The sequence below is a fragment of the Alexandromys fortis genome, unplaced genomic scaffold, assembly GCF_014885135.2.
Source record: "Alexandromys fortis isolate MF-2015 unplaced genomic scaffold, M_Fortis_MF-2015_v1.1 scaffold_20, whole genome shotgun sequence".
Lineage (NCBI taxonomy): Eukaryota > Metazoa > Chordata > Mammalia > Rodentia > Cricetidae > Alexandromys > Alexandromys fortis.
In genome coordinates this window covers 7,819,056-7,845,510 of record NW_026067903.1, presented here as the reverse complement: position 1 = coordinate 7,845,510, position 26,455 = coordinate 7,819,056, and the positions used below count along the sequence as shown (strand labels likewise).

Here is a 26,455-nt window from a genome sequence, read left to right as displayed (position 1 = left end):
CCACCGTCTCTCTCCTGGGACAACCTCCCCCCCCCCACACTCCATCTACTGCACACAAAAAGCCCATTCTGTCCTCTCTCTTTGAGACCAGTGTCACCCTGGAGACTGGCGCCTTCCAGCTTGGGCAGTCTTCTCTGCAGCAGCCCAGCCCCCTGGCTCCCAGGCTGCCTGGAGTTCTGCCCAGTGACCCCAGCCCCCGCTCTGGCTTCCCTTCTGTGGCTGAAGTCTGACGTCCTCTGTTTTCTTGCGGCGTCCCTGCCAGCGCGAGCCCAGTGGCTCTACGGCCTCTGCTACCCTGGCAAATCCTTAGCAGCCCATACGTTGTCCCTGCCCGCCATCTGTACCAACATTCCTCTCTCCAGTCCTTCAGGGTTCCCAGAGTCAGGCCCCACGAGTCTCCAGCACCTGCTTCAAGCTCAGCCTTGGGTCACAGCATGCTGGGTGCTTGTTGCAGATAAACACATGGCTCCTCCGAGAATATCATGTCGCTGTGTATGGTAGCCAAAGAGGGAGCATGGACGCGCAGGAGACATGATGTACTAGACAGTGTGTGTCATGGCTTCCAACTGTCTCACATGTTGACATATTAAGCCTCACTTCAACATTAGAACCAAGGAAGCTCCCAGTGTTGTTTTTTTTTTTTCTTATAGACATGGCATAAAACCTTTTTTAAAAAAAAAAAACTTAGAAAGGGGAGAGTTTGTTTCGGCTCACTGTCTGTGGATACAGTCCATCATGGTGCAGAAGTTATAGCAACAGGAGCTGGAAGCAGCTGGTCACATCACATCCACAGCCGGGAGGCAGGGAATGATGAGAGCAGGTGCACAGCCCGCTTTCTGTCTTTCGTGCAGTTCAAGACCACAGAGCGGTGCAACCCACGTTCACGATGAATTTTCCCGTAACAACAAACTTAATCTAGATAATCCCTCAGATATACCCAGAAGCGTGTCTCATCCGTGATGTTAGATCCCCCTTAAGGTGATAATCAGTATTTCATTGCAGGCCTTTGGTGTGGGTCTTAACAGAATTAGTCTATGATTGCGTCTCTTGTCTGGGAGTTGCTGGGCTCAGCTGGGCAGTTCTGGGTGGAAAGGAGTCAGCAGAGCAGGGCTGTAGAGAGTCCCAGCACAGCTAGGGGTTCATCTGCTTTACTATTGGATCCCCCTTCTTTTGCTCGTACAATGAATGTTAAACATACAAGACCATGGCACAGAAAACGCTCATCTCAAGAAGGTGCTACTGAAAACAGCTTAGGTGTCAAATTAGCTGTCATCATTTCTTCCATCCATGTCCACTCTCAGGCCAGACCCTAGAAGGGGATTCACTCAGCAGAATTGTTTACCCCGCTCCCCTCTTCCACTCTCATATCTTCTCCAGGTTGGGTCATAGCAGGCCAGGACACAGGGGCAATGGAGCCGCAGAAAAGTCAGCATCTTGCCTCCAACCACATCACTACCAAGGGAACCTCAGATGCCGTGGCCCCTAGGCAGTATTCAGTGTGGTCATCTCATTACCCACCGCTAAGGCAATCTAGCCAGGACTTGACTTAAGAGTCCTTCAGGCCCTAGCTCCCTCATCTTAAATGCAGGCCCATTCTTGGGTACGTTTTTATCCATGCTAAAGGGCAGCAATATTTTCCATTGATAAACAGGGGGCTTAACTATGACACGAATATCAAGCAGGTGGTTGGAAAGATGGCTAAGCAGTTAAGAATGTATACGGCTCTCTCAGAGGACCTGAATTCAACTTCTAGTACCATATCAGCTGACTGAAAACAACCTGTATCTTCAGCTGCACAGAATCTGATACCTTTGGCCCCTGTGGATATCTGCGTTCATGTGTACATATCCACAAGGAGACGTGCACACATGGAAATGATTAAAACTACAACATAACACTATAAAATGCCAAATAATAGCTCTCGTCCCAGGAGACCGGAGTGGAAGTGTGGAGGCAGAGTGTGCCATTGCCAGGCCAGAGGGAGTCATTCCAGGCTGCCTTGTAGCTAAAAGAGGAAAGAGGAGGGAAGAGGGTCTTACACATACAGGGTCCAGGAGGCCCCATCTCTCCATTTGAGCCTCCCCCCGCCCATAAACAGAAACTGCAGGGGGGTTGACATCCTAAGCCCACCCCGCATCAGGAAAATCTTTCATCTGCTCTGGCTCACCCACAACCTACAGGCTCTCTGATAGCTCCCCCTTCCATGATTTTAACTCTCTGGGAACTTTCAGGGAACTGTTGCAGGCAGAGCCACTATGGTGGCTGCAGAGGTATAAGGTTCTCTGGGATATACCCTTGCTCCCAGGTGGGAGTGGGGTCTTTAATAGCAAAGTTGGAAATAAGGTCCGTATTATTTCCAAATAAAGTGTGCTGGTCCTCTCTCCCTCCCTCCCTCCCTCTCTCCCTCCCTCCCTTACCTTTTCTATTCCCCTTTCTTTTCTCTCCCTTTGTGATACACAATACGCAGTTCTGGCCAGAATGTGCAGGTGTTTTCTTTGCCCTGAATGAAAGCCACACAGAGGCAGACTTGAGATTCTCTCAGGCTGAAGGGTTGAGGTGGGAGAGGGCTCCTTGCTAACACATTGAACCAGTCACGTTGCGGCTAAATGTCTCACTTATTAGTTCTGGTGACACCGAACCTCATTCTCACTCCAGTAGCTCTGACTTAGAGGGCCAGCATCAGAGCCTCCTCCCAGGGGCATGGAGCCCTAGCCATTGAGGAAATGGGACTTCCTCCCAGCTATGGCCTAGCCCAGCTTTCTCTGGGACCAGTGATTGTGACTGTGTAGGAAAAGATATGTCCTTCTACTTAAGGTCTCTGAGCCTGCAACTCCGTCATGAAGTCAGGTCCCTGGGGAAAAGCCATAGGTTCTGCTCTCTGCGATGTGACCTTTCCAGGAAGAGGAACACATCAATGTTCTTAGTTTGAGAGCTGTGGTGATAGATCAGTTGGGTAAGATGCTTGTCAGCTACCCTAGCTTGCCCTTAGTTGCTGTGATAGAACCCAGAATAAAAATAACTTGGGGAGAAGAAGGCTTCTTTCATTACAATTTAAAATGTATCATGAAGTCAGGCAACTCAAGGCAAGAACCCGGAGGCAGGAGCTGAGGCAGAGGCCAGGGAAGGGCGCTGCTTACTGGCTTGTTCACCTTGTTTTCCTACATAACCCAGGACCACCTGCCTAGGGGTGGCACTGCCCAGAGTAATCTGGGCCCTCCCACATCAATCATCAATCAAGAAAGTGCCCACAAGTCTGCCTGCTAGATACAGCTCTTCAGCTGAGGTTTCCTCTTCCCAGATGACTCTATGTTGTTTGAAGTTGAAAACACCAACTGGCACAACGGACCCCTTGTCAATCTGACATATATACAAGTGTATAACTATTAAACCATCACCTTTTCTTTCTTCTTTACCCCCGAGATCTCATGTTAACATCACAATGTAAAGCATAGCATAACTTCAAGAGTCCCGTAGTCTTTAAAAAAAATTCGAACACTTTAAAAGTTTAGTCTCTTGAAGCCAAAGTATTTTACCTCAGAGTTCCTGTGAAATCAAAATTAAATTAAACCCCTTCTTTCTCCAGGATTAAGGCATAAAGACAGCCTGAAGTGTAGCTCCAAACCTCATAGCTCAGTGTCTGAGATCTTGGGCTCACTCATGATCTCCTAGGCCCAAACAGCTTACACAGTTCCACGTCTCTAGCTCTGCCATCTGCAACACAAACAGTTTGTCTGGTGGGCTCAAGTCAGCTTTACTCCACACCCATCACTGCTCTTGGTGGTCACCCCTCTGTCTTGGCAACGCCAATATCCTCAGATCTCCTCTACAATTAAAGCTACACCTTCATCAGTGATCTTTCCTGGTCTCTCACGGTGCCAAGACTTAGCTGCTGCCCACCACCCTTCTATGTTACTAAAACCAGTACCATGTGAGAAATTCCTACACATTGTCAAGTTCAGCTTCCAGCAAGGGAAGCAGTCTTGACTCCCTCTAGAGTGCAGCTTCTGTGTGCTGGCCCTGAGGAAATACTTCCCAGTAGATTTTGGCTCAATGATGCTGATCTTATTAATCATAACTGATTTATCAGCCCCAGATAACCAGCAGCTACTGTCCCAGTAAAACAAAGGTTTCGCGTCCACAGATTCTTAACCCAAAATATCACAGAAACAAAAGCAAAGGCTTTTGCTGCCCTTGGAAACTTCATAACCAGGCCTCCAACATCTGTGCTCCCCTCAGCTTCTTCCAAGACCATCCAATGGCTCATTAAACTCTGAGAACTCAGTGGTCTTTTCCAGTCCAAAGTTTAAACTCCTTCTCTAAACAAACAAACAAAAACAAAGCAAAAACATTGTCAGGTTCATTACACGCTCTGGTACTAATTTCTATTTAAGTTTGATAAACATCGTGACCAAAAGCAACTTGAAGGGGTTTATTTCAGCATACCCTTGCTTGCAGGTAACTAGGTAACTCTCCATCCCTGAAGGGAGCTGGGGCGGGAAACCAGAGGCAGGGACTGCAGCAGAGACCATGGAGGAATGGTGTATTCTCTCCATATCTTCTTGCTCATCTTGCTTTATATATAGCGCAGGACCACAGTTGGCATCTCCCATAGAGGGCTAGGCCATCCCACGGCCATCATTAATTAAGAAAATGCCCCACAAGCACGCCACAGACTAACCTGGTAGAGGCAATTCCTCTTTCTAGGTGACTCTGTGCTGTATCAAACTGCCAAAACCTAATCAGCTCGCTGAGTGTGAAGACCAGGCTTTGAGCTCCTAGGACATAAGAAGCCAAGGGTAATAGTGTGTGCTTATGCCAGTGCAGATATATGTCCAGGACTCCCTAGCCAGTCAGCACAGCTTACTTGGTGAGCTCTAGGCCACTGAAAAATCTTGTTTCAAAAAAGCAACATGATGCCACCTGAGTAACGACAGCCTAATTTGCCCTCTACTCATAGGTACACAGACACGCACCTGCACACGAACATTTCTGCAAATACATATAAAGCCTGTTTGAAACATATTCCCCCCACAACAGAGGAAGTAGCTATCTCCAGAGTGGGAGGCAAGAAGGCTTGGGTCATAGCCAGCATCCATCTGGTACATCAGAAGTGCCTTTAGCTCAGGCTGGGTGTGCACAGCCCTTGGGCATCACAGGAATGTGTAGGTGAGGGGCATGCATCTGTGTGGGAGGTGGGTCACCTCCTCTGTGATAGCCTCCTTGGTCCTTTTCCTCTGGCTCTGTTGTCAGAGCAGGTTCCTGGTTAGGTCATCCACAGGGCGAGTTACAGGCCTGACTGAGAGCCTGCCTCACCACAGGAGTGGAGCCTGGCATCTCGCTGCTTCTCAGAGAGGCCAGGCTGCTTATACTCTCTGACCTCATAAATATTATCAGCGGATGGGAGTGGAGGAGTCAGGTTCTGACTGATGCAAAGGGGCACTGAAATCCTGAAGGGATGCTAGCTGACCTCCAGTCAAAGTGAATCAAATTAAGGAACTTATTATACCATGCTTTTTCTTTTGGGCCACCAACCAGCTTCCAAATTATAGTTATGAATGCTCGGCTTTGCTTAGGCTTGTTTCTGGATCACTTTTTCTTTCCTTCTTTTTATTTTTCTTTCTTCTTTTTTCTTTTTGGTTCTTCAACACAGAGTTTCTCTGCAGCTTTGGAATTTGTCCTGAAACTTGCTCTGTAGACCAACCAGGCTGACCTTGAACTCACAGAAATCCACCTGTCTCTGCCTCCCGAGTACTGGGATTAAGGACAAGTGCCACCACCGCTGCTGGGCTCTTTCTAGCTCCTTTAACTTAACCTGTTTCTCTTTATCTCCCTTGCCTCAAGGCTTTTTACTTTAGTTTCCCCTTCACTGCTTCTCTGGTCTGGCCTGGCTTCTCGCCCCAGGCAGGCCCCTCACTTTCTCTTCTCTTTTCTCTCTCTTTTTTCTCTCCAGCCTAGATTTCTCCTCCTATTTATTCTTTCTGCCTGCCAGCCTTGCTAATCCCTCTTCTGCCTAGCCACTGGCAATCCAGCTCTTTATTAGACCAACCAGGTACTTAGGTAGGCAGTGAAGCAAATGCCACACATCTTTACATAATTAAACAAATCTTTACACGCACGGTTAAACAGATGCGGCATAAACAAAAGTAACACACCTTTACACAGTTAAATTAGTGTTCTGCAGCATAAACAAATGTAACACATCTTTGCCCACTTAAAGTAATATTCCACAACAGTCTTACAAAGCCGTAGTTTTTGGAGAGAGCCATCCCAGAATAACGTGTCTCTTCTCCTCATCTTAACACAGCCTTCCTCACCCTCTGCTCTACCTTATTAGATTTTCTGAGGACCTCTGAATTTCTGATGCCTTTATAGGCAGCAAGGCTTAGGCCCTAATAAAGACAGGGTTGGCATAGCTGAGGCTATGACTCAGTCAATAAAGTGTTTGCTGTACACTGTGAGGACCTGAGTTCAAATCCCCAGCACCCGTGTGCAAAGCTGGACTTGGCAGCATGTGCCTGAAATCCTAGGACTGGAGAGACAGAGACAGGAGGCTCTCAGGGACTTGTGGGTAAGCTAGACCAGCTTTGTCAGTCAGTTCCAGGCTCAGTAAGAGACTGCCTCAAGCAAGGTAGAGAATGATCGGGGAAGAAACCTGATGTCAACCTCAGATCTCCAAATGCGCGTGTGTACAGTTACATGTGCAAACACAAAGACGGGTTGGTTGGTTGGTTGATTTGCAGAGGAGGTGTGTGTCTCAGTATATAGCCCTAGATGGCTTGGAAATCATATGTAGACCCCACTGTCCTCAGACTCACAGAGATCCACCTGCCTCTGCCTCCCAAGGCTAGAATTTGTGGTGTGTGTCGCCACGCCCAAAGACAGGGTGACAATTCCAGGAGTGAGAATAACATTGAGCATTAGCGTGGCTCTGAGGCTTGAGTGGTGTCCACCTTCCACTTGTACCCCAACTCAGCTGATAGACTCAGGGTCGCTCTGGACTGCGTTCATCCCTGATTCGGCTGGGCACATCCTGTACCCAGGTACCCCAAGGCCTGCAAGAAGAGTGAAGTCAGTACTAGGCAGAGCAAAGAGGGCTTCTGCCTAAGAGCAGGTCTGTCTGTGTAGGAGAGGATGGGTGGTTAGGGGCAAGGCTAGATGCTGAGCAGGAGGCAGCCATCAAATGGCAGCAAAGTGCTCTCTCTCTCTCTCTCTCTCTCTCTCTCTCTCTCTCTCTCTCTCTCTCAAGACTATATGTAGCAAAACAGATCACATGTGAAAACAGCCCAGAATCTCCAAATACAGGAAAAGGCAGAGGCTGTGTCGTGCTGAGGGCATAGGGCTTTTGTGCATTGGCCCACAGCTTTCTGGTCCATTTCCATTCTTGCCCATGACTTCCTCTTCCTTTGCCACTATCCACAAGTCTCTGTGTAGCGCCCAGTGCCCAAACTGCACTCTATGCGCTACCATACAGTTTGTGAGCCTCGGGCAAGGGGCTGGAGATTGAAACACACAAAGACACAGAGGCATGGACCTCTAGACACTGGTAAAGAAGACCTTTATTGAATAGCACCATGGAGGCTTAGATACCCAACATGGTCAGGTGGGCCAACAGGTGAAAACCTCATCCCCTGATCCTCAAGGCAAGGCAACACGTGCTCGTGAAGCAGAGCTGGTAAACAACTTTGACACACGTGCTCGTGAAGCAGAACTGGTAAACAACTTTGACACACGTGCTCGTGAAGCAGAACTGGTAAACAACTTTGACACACGTGCTCGTGAAGCAGAGCTGGTAAACAACTTTGACACAGCTTTCAGTAACTCAAATCAAAAGGAAAGTAAAGATCTCTAGCAGGGAAGAGCAGCTGGAGGCCAGGTCTCCAAATGGTCCCAACATCCCCGGTCTGATTCTTTGTTTCAGGACATGAGAACCTGGACATTTCAGTACATGGTCCAAGCCTAGAACAAGGCACATGTTTGACTAGTGTGTAAATGCAAGGACATTTCAGGGGAGGTCAGAGAATCGTCTGCAGCAGTGTGTACCATCAGGCAGGAGGACAGGACCATTTGCAAGCCTTGTGTCAGCCAGGCCAAGACACAAGGAGCCTAAGGCTGAGCCTGCATCCTACTCTTCACCCCTAGCATTCCTGTGCTGACCCTACTCATAGACACTCAGGTCCCCAGTGTTTGATGCATAGAAAGGACTCTGGTGACTGGAACCGTTAGGATGTCTATTTCCTGTATAGGGTCTGCCTGCTCCTCAGCCATGGCAGCTGGCCCTGATCCTGCTCCCAGGACCAGGCTTCCCTGTGTGGTTTCAGTGGTGTGAGGGCGGATCGTGTCACTCATAACTTGTTAATATGCTAGCATGTGTCACTAGCAGCTTATTAATATGCAAATTATCAGGCTTCACCCCAGACCAACTGTTTAGGAATTTTGGAAGGCATCAGAGGCTGAGTCCTGATGTCCTCCAGGCCGTTATGTGGTCCAGGCCTGTTGGGAGATATTGGGGGCTGTGGACCCCCGGACCCTGAACTCCCTGTGAGTGGCTTGTTTTTCCTGTGTTTGCACCTGCTCTGAACAAAATGACTTGTTTTCCTCTGCTCTGATCAACCTGCAGCTGCTCTGAGCACGAGACCCTGATGGCAGGGGAGTGGGTTCTGATGAGTCTGCAGCTGAAAGAGCCCGAGAACTGGGGCGTGGCAAGAGCCCTACATAAGCTGCCCCTGAGCACAATAAAGTGGGCATTCTTGTCTCGAGGACGAGCAGTGTCTCCATCTGTTTCTGTGTCTCTGCGTGTTTCAATCTCCAGCCCCTTGCCCGGAGGACTCGAAAACTGCAACCGTAGCGCTAACCGTCTTGTAGTGCAGGTGCCGCACGACAGGCGTAGAACTTCACGCTGGCCCAGTCCACTAGTCAGACAGCAGCAGAACAAGTGTATACTTGCAGTGTATCCCACCGTCTTCTGGGAAAGCTTAGCGCTCAGTCTTCCAAGGAGCCAGAACTCATGGGTCAGCACCTGGTAGGTTTAGTGGGTGCTGTACAGTCACCTCCTCTGGACTGAAGCATTCAGGCCTACAGAGAACCTGGAGGCTGATGATTCAGGAAACCCCAGAGAACCTGGAGGCTGATGACTCTTAGGAAACTCACCCAAGGCTCCTCTCCAGAGGTTGGACTCAATTGCAAGCCACTGCTGGAGGAGAGGGGACTCCATCCATGCAACACCGCGTTCATGAGTACTCGCCCATGCAGGGGTAAGTTTTTCAGTGATGTGGCTACCTGAATCTCCCAATCCTCTGAAAGTAACCCCTCACACACAGTCCTCTAAGTACCCCCATAGGCAAAGCGGCCCACCAAGATGGACTTGCAGGACATCCTTTTTTTGGGTCCTGGTTGCCTCTCTCTGGGGTGAATAGAAACAGACTCCCCATAGAAAGTTGCAACAAAGAGTCACTTCTCTGGGAAGTGTTCATTTCCCAGGTGACAAACACACAGGTTCGAGGCTGGTGTCCAAGACTGAATACATAGAGCCCGGCTAGCCGAGGGTCCAATACTGGCTTTTTTCTCCCACTGTTTGGGACTCGGGGATATGTTTCCAGCAAGCTGGGCAGCACAGAGGTGATGGATGCAGCAGGCCCTTATAATTCCCAGGTACCTTCCTGTGTCCAGCTGAGTTCTAGGCATTTACCGCTCAGCCTGGTCTGGGCTGCCCTGGGAGCTGAGAAGTGGAGAAGCAGAGGTTGTGTGAACAGGGGAAAAAACACAACATTCTACCCAGCACCGTGGTGACATGCTAATGATCAGTGGGGCTAGGACTTGAGGCAGGGTTGGCAGGGTGCCCAAAGCCGGTGTGGACAGATGCTCGCCTTCAGTGGGATACTTCCAGCATAAGGTCTACCTGCTGGTCCAGGTCTGCTCCCAGGACCAGGTTTTCATGTGTGGTCTCAGGTGGTGTCATTAGCAGCTTATTAACTATGCGATCCCATCCAGTGCAGTGGGATGTACGCAAGCTTTTGGCTTTGTATTTTCCTGCAGAAAACTAGATTATCCTATTCTGTTTTACAGCTGTGTGTGTGTGTGTGTTTTAGTGTGTTCCAGCTGCATTTATATAAAGATAAATATAATCAGGGTTGCCTCACTGTTAGTGTATTTAACCTTTTCTTTTAATGCCAAGGAATTAGAACTAGAGGCCAGGGAGACTGTCTGGCCTTGTATAAGAGCACTTGTATAAGCATGAGGTTTTGAATTTGAATCTCAGTTCTCACATAAAAAGCTGGGTGTGGCCACATCTGGCCATAACTCCTTTCCTGGGTCGGGGAAGCTGGCAGAGATAGGACTGGTTACCAGGACTTGATAGCCAGCTAGTAGAAAAACCAGCTTCAGAGTCCGTGAGAGACCCTGTCTGAAGAGGGAAAGGCAGGGAGCAATAGCCCATCCTCTTGTGGTGTGTGTGCTTGCGCATGAACACACGAAAAAAGCTAAAGCTTTTATGGCTCATTAGAAGTGTGACCCTAGAGACTCTGCGGCCTTGGAAGCCCTCACCTGTTCAGTCTAGCCATGCCATCCTCGCCATCATCCTGGACCCCCATCACCTGTCAAAGTACCTGAAAAGGTAGGGAAGGGGGAGCAAAAAGTGAGTTCTGAGTCAAGACTTAAATCACAGATTTGAGTTCACAGTCGCCCCCTACAATCTGTGTGAGCAGAGACTAAAGCGTTGTCTAAAATACTGTGCTAACAATCTCTCAAGTTCAGAAAGGAGGCGGCCGTTTACAAATAGGACCCGGGCCAGGCACTAGTCACAGCACAGCGGCCAGACAGGCCTAGGGGACCAAAGGGCGGGGATGCAAGCCCGTGTGTGGCAGATGCACCGCTGGCGATTCACTTGTCCGTTTCTTACTTAGATGAATGAAGTTCATAGTCCTGGTGGGCTCAGGAACCTTCGCCATTTCCAAGGACTGCTCCGGGTGTGTGTGTGTGTTTTGAGTGTGTGTGTGTTTGTCCCTTCCGGGGTGCCGGGGTGTGTGTGCGCGCGCGTGTGTGAGTGTGCATGTGTACATGTCCCGTTCCTGCCGAGACCCGGGAGCGGGCAGGACTAGTGTTTGGACAAGTCCCTGCGGACCTGCACGTGCCCGAAGTGGCCGGGTTGCAGAGGCGCCGCCTCGGCGATCCAGGGAGGACCATGGGGCGGGGCACGGGGTGGGGTCTAGAGCTTGGCTCGGCGGTGCGGACAGAGCAGCGGGTGGCCGTTGCCCCCAGCGGCACCATGCTCGGTGTGGTGCACTTCCTTCGCAGCTTCTTCAAGGTGAGAGAAATCGTCCCAGGGACCTAAAGCCGGACTTGCTCGCAGAGGTCCTGGCGGGGTCCGGGGAGCGGGGAACAGCCGCGCTCTAGGCTATGTGTTGGCTACGAGATACCGAGGTACCCAAGAACGATCTGTGCTGCGGTCACAACTTCTAGAAGTTCTGGATCCCGAGGCAGTGGACTGCACAAGTGTGGCCCTGGTGTGACCACCGCGAGGGGGGTGGAGGTGGGAACGCACAGGGGAGGAGGGGCTGCGGGAAGACCGTCTTGACCCGGTTGGAGAGACTGGCAAGAGTCCGGGCGCTTCTGGGTTTCTCGCAGCCTTGGTTGGTGTTGGCCTGGAGCTACTCAGGAAGTGGTTGGTAATTTTATTACCTGGGCTGAATGTATCAGAGGGAGATATGTATCAGAATCTGGGCTAGGGCAACATCGTGAGCAAGTGCCAAAGACACTATAGGAGAATGGGAACTTAGAGGAGCCGAGTCCTGGGCTGGAGACCCCACTGTACTGGGATGTTACCACTTTTCTTGGCTACACAGAGATCGCGGGGTGGGCAGCTGGCTGCAGAGCACTAGAGAAGGGGTAGTTGGCTGCAGGTTGCTAAGCTCCACCCCTCCAGGTGAGCGGTGTTGGGGGTGGGAATGTGTCCCGACTTCAGGACCAAGGTTTTAAGAATCCGGAAGCGTCAGCTGGAGGCCCGCAGGAGGAAGCTTAGGGCCAGGCCAGCAGGTGATGTTGGGAGGAGCTGTCACAGCTCTGTGGCTGCCCTGTGGAATGACCAAGAGTGAGGCAGAGTCCCCTAGCCCCGAGAGTTCTGAGGGAGAAAGCAAGTGACCCAGGCTGAGATCTGCTGAAAGGAACCCTGATCTCAGTTTTTGCCTTTGCCATCTGGAAGGGCAACCGGCTTACCAGTAACAACCAAGGTGGTTTCAACACTAATAAGAGGAGGGGGGTGCTTTCTAGGGTTGCACACTGAGGCCAGGAAGGGAGACCATGCTTGGCTGTTGTCCGGGCTTTGGCTTTTGCTATCCAGGCTCTTGGAATAATGATCCTGTCACAGAATCCCAAGCTATTTGGTCCTGGACTAATTAACCATTTAGGGTTTTGGTTTACTGTTTGGAATAGTGTGGGTAATTCATTTTGCCTCTTTCAGGTGAGGATCTTACGCAACCTTTTGGGTATTGTTTTTGTGAGCCCCAGGGACTTTGGTTCTTCCCCACCTACGACCAATGTAGGTGATAGTAAGCGACAGTTGGTTTAGGTGACAGGTCACCTAGGCAGAGACTCCGGGTCATGCTTGCCCCAGCTCATGGAACAGGCAGAGTGTAGCTTACCAGAGGATGCTGGCAACTCTGGGACGGCTTGCCTGCCTGTTTGCTAGCCAGGCCTGGGAACTGGGGACAGAAGGTACCCACCTTCCCCTCTTACTCACTGTCCTGTCCTAGACCCTCTTACCCCACTCCATGGATACTGAGGGCAGGGTCACCATGCCTTGGAGACGCTCCCCTGGGAGAAGCTGGAGGCTACCACAGCCACTTCTGGCTGTGCAGGTCCAGTCTACAGAGCCACATGCGAATGCAGCTATCACAGTTTTACTTCCATGACACTGGTCGTGTGGGAAGTGATGGGCACCACTGGCTCCAGTGGGCTTCTGTAGGAATTATCTGGACAGGAACTTGATTGTCAACCTCAGTGTCTCCAGTTGGATTGTTAACAGAGCCACTGCTAATCTGAGTCCCAGGAGAAACTGTGCCTCAGATGCCCAAAGCCCAGGTAGACGAGGCTTCTGCTAGGCCTGTCTTCAGACTCCACGAGGCACTATGTCTGCTATGAGCATGTAAGCATGCCTAGATTAGGTGGACCAGACAGAGAGCTCACCGTTGCTGTGGGCTCCCATGGCACACGGCCCTTGGTGGCACCAGGAGGGATGTGTGCTGTCTCACAAGGCCAGAGCCCCATCCATGCAGGCCACAGTCATGCATGTCTCTTTCAAGGGAGCACTCTAGAATGTTACAACTGGACATCCCAGCTATCCACCAAAGTGGTAGATCTGTCAGTAAACTTGACCTGTTGTCTAGTACAACAGTCAAACACTTGGGATATCTTGCCACTTGCTTTTATCCAAGGCCTAACATGATGTCATAGGCCATCAAAAGGCTATCAGAGTCAGCCACCCGCCACTGCACCTGACCAGTACTGTTAGCTGGTGCAATCCAGTGTTGAGCTGATAGTAAGCCCCAGCTTTAGGAAACAAACAGCGTTGTCCTCCATGTGATGACTCTGTGCCGAAAGCATGGGGACAGTTTAAAAAAAAAAAAAAATTAAAGCTATCGGGGACAGAAAGGACAGGTCTCAGCTGAGGGATGGCACAGAGTTAGTGGGTAAGGCGGTGAAGGTTTGTGTGACCCCTGTTCTGGGAGTGTGATGTTTCTATTGATTCCTGAATACATGTATGGACACTGACATGATGTGCACTTATGTGCACACATGGGAACACACACTGGCATGCTTGTGTTCACATGTGCACACACAGGCACACACATAGCAACATGCTTGTGTATATATGTTTGCACATAGGGCACAAACACTGGCATGTTTTTGTACATGTACAAAACACCTGTGCCTGTATACACGCAAGCTTATGCACACACGTATATACATACAGGCATGCTCCTGTGTATAACTAAACACACAGTACACATACACACCAATGTGCTCAGTTACACAATACACATGCACACTAGCATTCTTGTATATACATGTATGCATGCACACTGGCATACTTAGTCACACACATACACATGTACCCATATGTAGGCCATAAATAGACATCTGTTGACTGTTGCTCATGCACACACATGCACACCAGCATGCTCCAAGGGACATGTACACACATGGTACATGTATACTGGCATGCTTGTTCACATACATGCACCTTGGTATGTTCCTATGCACACATACAACAGGACACACACATGACTGTGGTCTCACAGGCATGTCTGTGTACATGCATATACATAGGTACATGCAAGAGGACTCCATCAAAGAAGTAGCTTTGTATCAGTGCTAGAGATTATAACATGTGTGTTCCAGTATGGAGGCCACATGGTGATGAGGGAATCCCCATAGGTCAACCCACTGACTCCTTTTATTACCATTTTCATTACTACACACACACATACATGATGGTCATGCACATGCCATGGTGCATATGTCGAGGTTAGAGGACAACTGTGTCTCCTTGTCCACCTTTACATGGGATTCAGGGATTGAACCCAGGTCATCAGCCATCTCGTCAGTCACCTACAGCATCCTTCATGGCTGCTGTGCAAACCCAACAGGCAGAATAGACAGTTCCTGGTTGGTGGTGTGCCTTTAGTCACCACGGATGAAAGATCAGCAGTGAGTCACTGTTTTGGACTGGTAGCCTTTCTTGCTACTTAAGTGATGGGTCAGGGAACAGGGTGGAGTTTCTGTCAGCCGCTGATTATGCCTTTGACAGCCGAGCACTCAGAACGAGGAAGTCACCATGTGGGGCAGGCTCAGGACTTCGATAGTCTCTATGAGGTGGACTTGGGATGTGGTTCTATTTTGCGATCTGCCATGCCTCTGCATCTGTTGAGCCCTTACTCCTGATGGTGGAATTTGGTGACACCAGAGCCATCAGGAGTTAGCTCAGAACCAACGTTTAATACTTCCTAAACGGTCTATGCAGTGCTCTATATAGACATTTGGAGGATTTACACTGTGCCTATGGGATTGATTCAGGGAAGTACAAGTCAGCTTCCTGCCATAGTAACAAGACACTTGAGAGAATCAGTTATAAAGACAGAGGGTGCAGGGGTTTCCATGAATGATGGGTTGATCGATTGCTTTGGGGCTATGATGAGAACACATGGGGCAGAGGGAGGAGGTGGCTCTGACCTAAAATGTTACATCTCTTAACTGATCTGTCAGCTCCCTTTAGCACCAATCTAAGGACAATCTTTCTGGAAATGGACTTCAGTGGACAGTCTGGGTCCAAACGACAGCACAGTCTCCGCCCTACCCCACCCCCTCAGACACCATGAACAAGCTATGGGTCTTCAGAGTCAGGTCAGGGACTTGCATAAGGGCAGTGGAGTTTACTCAACAAATATACATTTTAAATTTTTTTTAATTTATTTTGAGACAGTGTTTCTCTGTATAGCCCAGGCTGTCTGGAACCCGTTTTGTAGACCAGACTGACCTTGAGCTCAGATCTGCCTGCCCCTGCCTCCCGAGTCCTGGGACTAAGGGTGTGCGTCAGCACTATTGAGTTCTCAACAAATACTTGCTGATCACCTACTATGTATCACACATTCTAGTCGCTGAGACTGTATACAAGACCTAGTTTGGATTTTGCTTTACATTTTCTTGTGTGTGTATGTGTGTTGTGTGTATGTGCACAAGCTCACACTTGCGCATGCGTGTGTGTAGGCCAGAAATAAACATTTAGTGACTTCTTTAGTTCCTTTCCGTTTTAGTTTTTGAGACATGGTTTCTCCTTGAACCTGGAGCTCACTGATGTGTCTCTATTAGGTGTGGTCCCCCTGTATCCACTGTCCCCTCAGCAGTGCTGGGGTTACAAACACACTGCACTGTGCTTGAATTTTTATGTAGGTACTGGGGGTCCAAATTTAGGTCCTCATGTTCCCAGATCCAGATACGGTTTTTGGTTTTTGTTTTGTTTTTAAGTTATCTTTATTGGTGTACGTATGTGTGCATGCATGTTGTGGGTATGTGTGTGTGCGCGTGCATGAGTGTGTGTGTGTGTGTGTGTGTACACGTGGAGGTAAGAGGACAGCTTGCAGGAGTCAGCTGAGGAAAACACTGGAGCCCATGTGACCTTTTTGGGCATGGGGGAGATTCCACAGCACAAGCCTGAAGCCATCTCTCTGACTCTCCCAGGCAGGAGATAGGGAAGTGGGTGGGGAGCAGGTCACAAGGCCACTCATACCCACTTCAATGTGAACTCACTTCCTCAGGTGGGAGACTAGAAGTCTGTGAGCTGAGGACTCAGGGGGGAGCGTGTGGGCATGTGTGAGAGGGGAAGAGCTGCAGTAACTGGATCCTCACACTCCAGTCTCACAACAGGAGAGTTCAAACAACATCTCTTCACCCCCAGATGAGCTGACAGACCACAAAAAATGATCTTACCCTTGTCCAGCCTAGTGAACCAGGGATCTTACTGGGGTTGTCTGTAGGATGTTGCTTACAGACGTGTGAATGACTAAAAGCCATCCCTGAAAAGCCCACCCTGGTGTGGGTGATCACTCACAAAAACTGTGTCCTTGTAGCTCCCTGCACAGCTAGGGACAGCTTGACCAGCTGGGCAGTGTCGCCACCCCGGCAGATGCTCTGGTGGCGCCTGCCGGATACTGTCCCTTTTCTGAGCTTCCCAGTTTCTTTTCATCCTGTAGTCTGAGGAACCTCTCTCTTGTTTCACAACGCCTTCAACTTGACCCAGTACCTCTCTTTGAGGCAAGGATACAAGACTCTCGCCGTGTGAAGCCACTGAGCCCAGCTGCGTGTATGTGGGGTGGTGATAGATTATGGAACATGGATAGGCAGCCCTCACAGGGGACACATCCACACCTCATCACATCACAAGGATGTGCCCTGTCTTTAAAACTTATAACTGGGGCCTCTCTGTAGACGGGCAGAGACGAGGAGAGGGACAATCTCACAGAAGTGGGGGGCCGGGTGTCAGTGTCAAAGTGTCGATTACCTTCCCGTGGTGCAGTCTTTCAGTGAGAGCCCTGGATGTCCCTGGTCTGTGTGCTGTATGGGGAGGGGGTGGCTTCTGTCCCAATGCAGGTAGATACACTGCAGTCCCTGCCTGCAGTCTGCCAGAACATACAACTTCCCTGTGGCCCTCAACTGGAGGATACCCCTGCTTGGCACCACAGGGTGGTGGGCGGGGAAGATGGATATGAACTACCTGGGGTTTGGGAGAGGTAGGCTACTGACCTGTGTGCTTTTGAGTTGTACCTAGAGAAGGCAGGATGCTCTTGATCGGGAATGGGATGACTTCTTCCTGCTCTGGTGGCCTGGGGACTGGGAGGGTTGTGCTGTGACCTAAGAAGCAGTGCCTGCCTGTCTCCGTAGCTGGTAATTGGCTTTGTGTGCCTGTGAGCTGTTAGGCTAGGGATCCCTGCCAGCTCTGATCTGGTCAGTAAATTGCATAGCGTTGTTCCCAAGCAGTTGGATCTTTCCAGGCTGAGGGGGATGAGCACCCAGGAAGTGCTGCGGGTGTGATTGTGTTCTCTGCTGGCACTTCCCGCAGAGCAGGGGCTAGGGCGTCTCCGGCTGGTTTTTCCAGACAGATCACGTCCACGCTGGGAGGATAATGTGGGGATGCTGTCAGTCCTGGAGTAGGCTGTTGACTGGCTCTGAGCCGAAAGAGTGAAGTGGGGTCCGCTGGGGTCCTCCTGACTGGATAAAAAGCAGCAGAGCAGAGCTTGGCACCTTGTGGGTGTCATACAACTGAGCTGGGTAATGTCACCTGGGGATTGTGACCCGTTGACTGGTACCATCATCTACTCTTCTGGAAGCCTGAGCAGATGACTGTCTTAGATATTCCAGGTCAGCACCAGCAGGGAATGCAGGGCTTGTGGCTCAGGCAGAGAACTTACCTAGCTTGTCCTAGGCCCTGGGTTCTGTCCCCACCATTGGGAACAACAGCCAAGAGATTTGCTTGGGGGTCTCTGTGTGGTTCTGTAAGAGTCTTCTGGATCTTTTGAGACTCAGGAGTTCATGTGTCTGTTTAGAAGGCAAGGCTGAGAGCTTCTGTCCCAATCCCAACACCATGACTGAGTAGCTTAGACAAGACGCTTAACTGTTTTAAGCGTCTATGTCTATACGCAGGGCTGTCTAGCCTTGGACACTGGGATATGACATTGCTATCCTCACGTGTGCTGGGTCACATGTAGCCTGCAGGCTGCAGCTTGGACATGCCTGGATAGGCCACCATACCTGTGCCACTCCAGGAGCGTCTGACAGGCACAGGGCATGTGCCAAGCACTCCATCCATGCTGATCTAATCTCCCATGGCATTTTTATACTGAGAGAAACAAATCCTTCCACTTTTACAATGTGTATCCTTTTGAGAGTTTCCCAAGGACATCCTCTGCAGAGAGTAGGACAGGGCTTGACCCCTAGAGGGGCTGGGCAGGAATTAGGCAGCGGAAGTGATATCTGGAAGCCTGGCTGAGCCCTGACACTTCCTGTGTTTCAGGGATATGCTGGGTTGCACAGTTCAGGTATGGATTACATTACCACTTGATGCACTGTTAACGGGCACCGACTTTTAAGGCCATGGCTTCTCTGAGCCGAGAACTCGGGAGCCGGAGGCAAACACATGTAGCTGGAGAGGGGAAAGTCTCTGAAGCAGGGGCACTGTCAAAAAGGCCTCTTAGGCTTAAAGCAGGCTGCTGACCCTGGGGGTTCTGGGCCTGCCCAGGATAACCGGAGAAGCTGCTTAGGTTCCAGGAAAGAGTTGTCTTGTGTCACCAGCCTGATGCTTCGAGGTCAGGGCTGCCAGCATGGTTGCCATGGCCACGTTGAGGCCTCAGATGCCACGTGTATTCCATTCTTTAGTTCCTGAGGCCCTTACCCCTGCCTAGCCTTTCTGACTGATACAGGTTGGCACAGGAGTCCCTGGAGGGTCCTGCACCTATCCCAAGGCCCACCTTTGAGCATCCCCACACAGCAGTTGCAGTGGGGACGGTACCACTGGGATGGAAAATTCAGCATCTCAGGCGGAACACTGGGCAGGGCTGAATAAGGAGCTCTCCTGCTGCCATGAGGTAGATGCTCCACCCTGAATGCACTGCGCCGCCCAGCCCGGCCTCAGCCTTTTCTCTGGAGCGCCCTGCCTGCTTCGCAGTGTGGTGCTGGCGGCTGTCAATCATGTGCCACATACCGAGGCTGCTGGTCTTGAACCTGACTTTTTCATAAGGACTAGGTGTCTGCTAACCAGGTCTGCCCTTTAGTTTGTCCCCTGGGTGAGCTGCACGTGGGATGGATGTTCAGGTAATAAGCTTCCAGGAGCAGGCACGTCTGCTCTTGTCCTTGGCTGCCCAAGGAGATCTACTTTCTCCATGCCGGGGACATGGCAACAGGTCAGGGCGCATGAGTGCTCCCTTCCTTTGGATTCACTGTTAAGGAAGTGTCCCATACCACATAAACTGGGATAGTTTCAAAGACTTACATTACTAGAAAGAAAGAAATAATTAAACTTTGCTGAAAGAAATTTACCAAGACACAAACAAATGGAAAAGGCATTTTGTTTGTAATTTGAACTTCCTTTTTTTTTTTTTTTTTTGGTTTTTCAAGACAGGGTTTCTCTGTAGCTTATGAGGGTTGTCCTGGAACTAGCTCTTATAGACCAGGCTGGCCTCGAACTCGCAGAGATCTGCCTGCCTCTGCCTTCCGAGTGCTGGGATTAAAGGTGTGTGCCACCATTGCTCAGCTTAAAGTTAGACTTTTAATATTGTTAATATGTCAGTGTTGCTGAGTGCTCCCTAGACTGACATCACTGCTGCCGAGGGTGCTCCCCAGACTGACATTGGCACAGCCTGCAGTGCTCCAGGACTGATGTCAGCACTTCCTAGACTGCTCCAGGGATTCAATACAATTTCTTTTTGTTTTTGTTTTTCGAGACAGGATTTCTTTGTGCAGCTTTTGAGCCTGTCCTGGAACTTGCTTTGTAGACCAGGCTGGCCTCGAACTCAGAGTTCCACCTGCTTCTGCCTCCTGAGTGCTGGGATTAAAGGCGTGCACCACCACCACCCTGCTCAATACAATTTCCTTAATGTCAATATATTTTGTCTCTGGTAGAAAAAAATTCTAAATTTTTCTTGTAGTTCCAGTGACTCCAAATAGCTAAAATAAACTTAATAAAGCCAATGTCTGAGAATAAAACATGGAACGTTTGCTACTTGTGTTACACAATGGCTTTTGGATAGGACACAAAAGCGGAAGTGGCAAAAATATAAATGAAGTTGATGTGGAACTGGCTTGAATTTTAAAAGTAAGCAGTACACAAAATACTATGAAAAGGCTTAAGAGACAATCCACTAAGAGGGAGAAAAATCTTTTCAAATGATATGTCTGACAGGGACTTGCACCTAGAGTATAAGCCACATAGGTCAATTTAAAGGAAGATACTTCCGCAGTGGCATCACACATGACTAATGCACAGAGATTCCTTCGCTGTTGTAAGTTACTGGGAAATGTATACAAGAATTATGGTGACACCCTCCGTGTCCTCTATCACTGCTGTAATGAAGACACCAGCAGTTTGTAGGTGCCTTGCACGTGGAGCCTTGCCCGTTCCTTTTGGGTTTTGTAAGAGGGCTAGTGCACTTTGCAAAAACAGCTCACCAGCTAAATACAAAGTTACCACTTGACCAAGTAATCTCCTCAGGTACATTTAGCCAAGAGAATTGAAATCATATGGCCACAGGGACTCGGTCCTGGATACTTAAAGCTATTTCAGCAAGGGGAGCCCCAAACTGTGAAGAGCTCAGGTGTGTTTTGTGTGCATTTTGATGTGTGTGTGTGTGGTATGTGTACATGTGTGTTCAGGTCAGGTGTCTGTAATTCTTTGTCGTGATCCCTTCACACAGGCTCTCGCTGAGCCTGAAGCTAGGCTACCGGCAGAAAGGTCCTCGGATCCTCCTGTTTCTGCCGCCTTAGCACTGGGAGTGCAGGACCCTCTGCAGCCATGCCAGGCTTTTAAATGGGAGGTGGGAATTTGAACTCGGGTCCTCGTGTGTACACAGCAGGTGCTCTTAACCACTGAGCCATCTCCCAGGTCCTCAGGTATCTCTGAGCAGTGAGAAGATACGCAGACTGTGGCACCTCCATACACTGGAATCCTGTTTAGCAACAGAATGAGTTGACACATGTATCAACACTTAGACTCAAAATAACCGCCTGCAGACAGGAGCCAGTAACAGCATGTGTAGTTCCTTTTATAGGAACTTTCCAGAAGAGACAGACACAAAGGCAGACTTAGGTCTAGGTGTTAGGAGAGAGCGGCGGTAGGCACCGCGGCTAGTCAGTGGAGATTTCTCTGGAGGAGAATGGAAATGTTCCAAAGCAGACTAAGGAAATGTCTGCATGAGCCTGTCAACTTACTTAAAACAGTTAATTCCTGGAAATGGGCAATTTGTTCAATATGTGAATTATAGTTCAATGAATCGTAACTCTTTAAAAGTAAGTGCCAAGGGCTGAGGAGATGGCTCAGATGGTAAAGAGCTTACCACATGAATTAAATGCTGGATTAAATGCTCAGAACCCGCCCACCACCACACACATAAGAAAACCCACCCCACCAGGTATGACGGAGAGGGCTCAAACCCACAGTGACGAGGGAGGCAGAGACAGGCAGATCCCTGAGGCTCATTGGCCAGCTCACCTAGCCGAATCCTCATGCTCCAGATGCAGGGCTGAGACCCTATTTCAAAATAGGTGATTGGGGCTGGAGAGGTGGCTCAGTATGTATTCCTGATGCTGACTTTAGCCATTATTCAGGCAACATTCACCGTGGGACTCTCCCTCTTTCACCGTCCCTTCCTCCTTTCTTCTCCCCCTTTCTCCCAGTTGAAAAAGAAAATGGCAGGTACCCTATCTAGAGAATCCGCCTCTGAGTGTCTGATTTTTATTTCCCAAGAGAAATTTCCTGAGACCTTAAGTAATTAAAAAAAAAAAAAAACCTCAGTGTGTCCCATAAAGGACCACTAAAGAGAAAATAATCCCTCAAGCAATTTCCCTCTTTATTATGTTTTTTTTTCCCCCTTGCGACTAGTGGGGCCAGTGACCTGTAAGGCAGTTGGCAATTAGGATGTCTGCAAGAGATTTGCCTTTTGACTATGCTTGGTTTAGATATGCAACCGTTCCTGTGAGTCCTCTGGGCTATTATAAACATTACGGTAGTCTCTCCTGTAGTCTCGTATAACCAGGTGAGGGGCACTGCAGTCTTCCTGGGAATCCTCTCTCTCCTGTGAGAGCACTTTAGGGTTGGGTTCGAACTGCTCTGTGTCTGCAGGGCGGTCCCTCAGCTGAGGCACGCCAGGAGGATGGCACTATTAGAATTCCATGACAGACAGGTGTGTGGGAATTCTGCAAGGGTGCGGGAAACGTACAGTCACAAGAGCTAGGGTCAGATGGGGCTAGTCCCGTTGCTTGTGAGGACCAGCACGTAGGCCTGAGACACCATGTCTCGGGAGCACGGCAGTGTGGCACCCTGGGCCCGCCTCCAAAGGTCCAGTTTCGCTGCATTGCTCCAGTGGGCATTAGCTTTGTGCTATCTGGGCTTAGGGTTGATTCCTTAACATACTGGGTTATCTTGTAGTTGGTTCATTAACATATCAGAGCCCGCCTTAGGCTTGGCTTATATCAGGCTTGGCTTACGTCGGAGCCACCTTGCTGCTGGCTGCTTATCGTGCAAGCCCTACATCGTTCCAAGTGTGCGCAATGGTTTCCAAGTTACACAAAGTGTTTTCACTTATGTCCAAACACCCCTTTGAACCTGGCTAGCCTAAGCAGACTTCCTGGAGTCTCTGGTAACAGTAAGTGACAAGAGTCTTCGGTGACAGTGGTTTCAGTGAGTCCCTGGGCAAGCCCCTAACCTCAAGAATGAATTAATCTGGTTGTCTACTTAGCATGGCTTATGGTCCTGCTTTCCTGAGGGAGCTGAGGGGGTGTCCCTTTGCTAGACGATTGACCTATCCCAACCGGAATGTTAGGTCTCTACCAGGCCAGAGATTCTATCTATTGAATTCTCTTAACTGGCCTCCATTGCTACTGTTCTTGTCATGATATGGCCCCTCTTTAAGGGTAAACTTAGAATCACTTAGAAGTTGGATCAGAATTCAGAGCCCACAAAACATCTTTGTCATCTCTGGCCTCTGAAGATGAGCCTGCCAAGGAGACTCTGCCCACATCCCTTTCTCTCAGTCAAGAGACAAAATGACTGCTCTTCTTTGGGGTCTTTTCACGCTAGACCCAATAGTCCATTTTAAACTCCTGTCCCATCATCCCCACCTCTAAGAGGCAACCCTAACTGCCATTGTGGAATTGGGGTGACGACCATTCTGTCTTTCAGCTGAATGGGGGTGTCAGATGTGGAGGTCACTAGGTTTATCTAAAAGACCCTGTGTTGTAAAGAGACACCATGACCAAGGCAACTCTTATAAAAGAAGGCATTTGCTTGGGGGCTTGCTTACAGTTTCAGAGGCTTAGTCCATTACCATCATAGGAAGCATGGTGGCAGGCAGATGTGATGCTCAAGGAGCTAAGAGCTACATCCTGATCTGTAGGCGGGGACAGAGATCAGGCCTGACTTGGCCATTTTAACTCAAAGCTCATCCCCAGTGACCCATTTCTTCCAGCAAGGCCACACTGACTCCAGTAAAAAACCATTACTCTTCCTACTCCTTCTCAAATAGTGCCACTCCCTGGTGACCAAGCATTCAAACCTATGAGCCTATGGGGGCCACTCTTACTCCAACCACCACGACCCCATAAGTTCATCAGTAGTTCTGTTTGCACAACAGCCTGCTGTAGGGGGGAAATGAAGTTCTTGACTGCCTGAAAAAGAGATGTTAGGGAGAAGGAAAAGAGTCATTAGCATGATGAGTCCTGGGCCAGGCCTAGAAGCCAGGACAGAGGGTGGGTTTTAAATGTCCAAATCAAAGATCCAGTAGGGTCTCTTGATGGGCTCACAGAACAATCGAGTCTTTGGCTCCTCTTCTGTTTTCCTTTAGTTCCAACCCTGGCTGAAGCTAAGGTCTGTTTTCAGGCCCTTTGATTGCTGTTGGAGTGACTAGAGTCAGTGTGAGGTCCTTCCCTGCTGGCTTCTAGACAGGGAAAGAAACTCAACAGCCGTCACTTAGTCTTTAGGTCGGAACAGTTAGTAGGCCTGACCTCTCAGTTATAGGTGAGTGCTTCAGTGAGTCAATGTCCGAAGTTCTATAACTAGGCTATCTTTTTCTTATAAGAAAGAAAATTATCACTGAGAAACTGTTGTCTAATTTAAGTCTAATGTCTGGCAAGTGTCTTTCAGAATGTTAAAGAAACGTATCTAAGCCGGGTGGTGGTGGCATGTGCCTTTAATCCCAGCATTTGGGAGGCAGAAGCAGAGGCAGCTGGATCTCTGTGAGTTTGAGGCCAGCCTGGTCTACAAGAGCTAGTTCCAGAACAGGCTCCAAAGCTACAGAGAAATCCTGTCTCAAAACTTGGCTTCACTTGGAAACATCGAACAAAGTTTTTCCCCTATGTTGACACTATTCTTCATAGACTGGGCCCCAGATAGAGTTCTCTAGGTGGGGTCTTCATATCTCCTCCACAAGAGAATAAATGGTTCACTACAGTTACGGGACACTTAAAGAGGTTCCCCCACAGTCTCCTGGGACTTAGTTGACCTTGGGTGTGTGTCATAGCTAGGGTTTCTATTGCTCTGAGGAGACACCTTGACACAGCAGCTCTTATAAAGGAAAACATTTATTGGGTCTGTCTCACAGTTCAGAGGTTGAGTCCATTATCACAGTGGGAAGCACGGCGGCATGCAGGCAGATGTGGTGGAAGAGCAGGAGCTGAGTGTTCTACATCCGGATCTGCAGAGAGCAGGAAGAGAGCATGACACTGGGCCTGGCTGGGAGCATTTGAGACCTCAAAACCCTCCCCCAATGACACACTTCCTCCAATAAGTCCACACCTACTCCAACAAGGTTATACCTCCTAATAGTCCACTCCCTGTGGACATACGGGGTCATTTTCATTCAAACCACCACAGTGGGCAATAGGCAAAGCATTGTCCTATTTTTTTTTGACCCCTTTGACCATGTCAGTATAGACCTCCACATACAGTTATATAATATGCAGAAGATCAGCTTCCAGTTCTTTTAATTGATGTGAAATAGATAAGTTTAGGCAAAAATCCTAAACATGTTTAAAGAAATTTTGATTAAATATACATTTTGGTTCCTTAAGCCACTCCTTGTTATTAGGAAGAGCAGAACATTAATTCCATTGATTTAAGCCAACATTTCATATTTTAACCTTAGAAATTTTAATTTCAAAAAATAAAGTCTCATTCTTTGACTTTCTCAGACCTTTGTAACTTGTTTAAATGATTCAGTTTCTTTTTATTTTATGGAAAAAAATCCATCCATCTAAATATTTTCCCTTTTTACTAAAAATCTTTTTATTCTTAGTCAGGTATGGTGGCACGTGTCTTTAATCTCAGTACTTGGAGGGCAGAAGCCAATGGACCTCTGAGTTCAAAACCAGCCTTGTCTACATAGTGCATTCCAGGACTGCCAGGGTTACATAATGAGACCCTGTCTCAAAAAATATTAAATGAATTCCCATTATTACATCCTGCTTACATTTTCTTCTACTTACTGGTTTTCTTTTTTTCTTTTTAATTCCATGAGCTATGGGGACATTAACAAATATTTACCATCTTTTCTGAGAGCTTTATCCTGGGGGGGGTGGGTGGGTGGGTGAATAATAAGGTCCCAATGATAAAACAAAAGCTGATTTCACCAAAGTTCAGCCTGAGGACCCGTGAGTTTACTGGGCTTACTCACAGAGCATAGGTGTGGAGCTTCTGACAGAGGTATGGGTACCACAAAAGCAGCTTTACTGGGCACTCTGCACCCGGCATGGCTCATGGCTTCCTCATACTTGTGTGGGTGGAGCCCCTGGTCCCTAAGCTCTACTCTATATGTTCTGGCTCCATGCAATCAGGACAGCATTGCATACAACTGGCTGGAAGGATGACTGGGTACTCAGGTGAGGCTTCCATGACCCTCCTTTACCCCCTCCTTCTATAAAGGAACACCAACAACTAATAAAGACAGCCGTGACGATCTTTTTTATGCAGACACAGCCCGTCTTATGAAGATGGCAGTTGTTTGGCTTAGAAAACAATGCTGTTCAGTGCCACCTTAATAAAAGAAAGATGAACACAAAATATACACCTAAGATAATACGATGAATTTGTATGACCTGTGCATATGCCGTTAAACTATACAGCTTTGTAAGTTTACAGGTAAACCTTATTTAAAGCACAGAAAGTCATTATAACTTATACAGTGCACAGAGTTATTTACCATAACCT

General features: G+C 48.9%; 1 protein-coding gene and 1 non-coding gene across 2 annotated transcripts in view; both read left to right on the top strand.

Annotated features, from left to right (window-relative positions):
- Window positions 1-11,212: 11,212 nt before the first annotated feature.
- The window catches only part of Arhgef4 (Rho guanine nucleotide exchange factor 4), a 140,303-nt gene continuing 125,060 nt past the window's right edge, over window positions 11,213-26,455 (top strand). Inside the window, 1 exon segment of the mRNA XM_050134629.1 lies at window positions 11,213-11,299. Within this exon segment, the coding sequence (XP_049990586.1) occupies window positions 11,261-11,299 (39 nt within the window). The 5' untranslated portion in view covers window positions 11,213-11,260.
- On the top strand, window positions 13,472-13,603 carry LOC126497029 (small nucleolar RNA SNORA65). Its single transcript, XR_007590513.1, has one exon. It is a non-coding gene; the product is annotated as a small nucleolar RNA SNORA65 (small nucleolar RNA).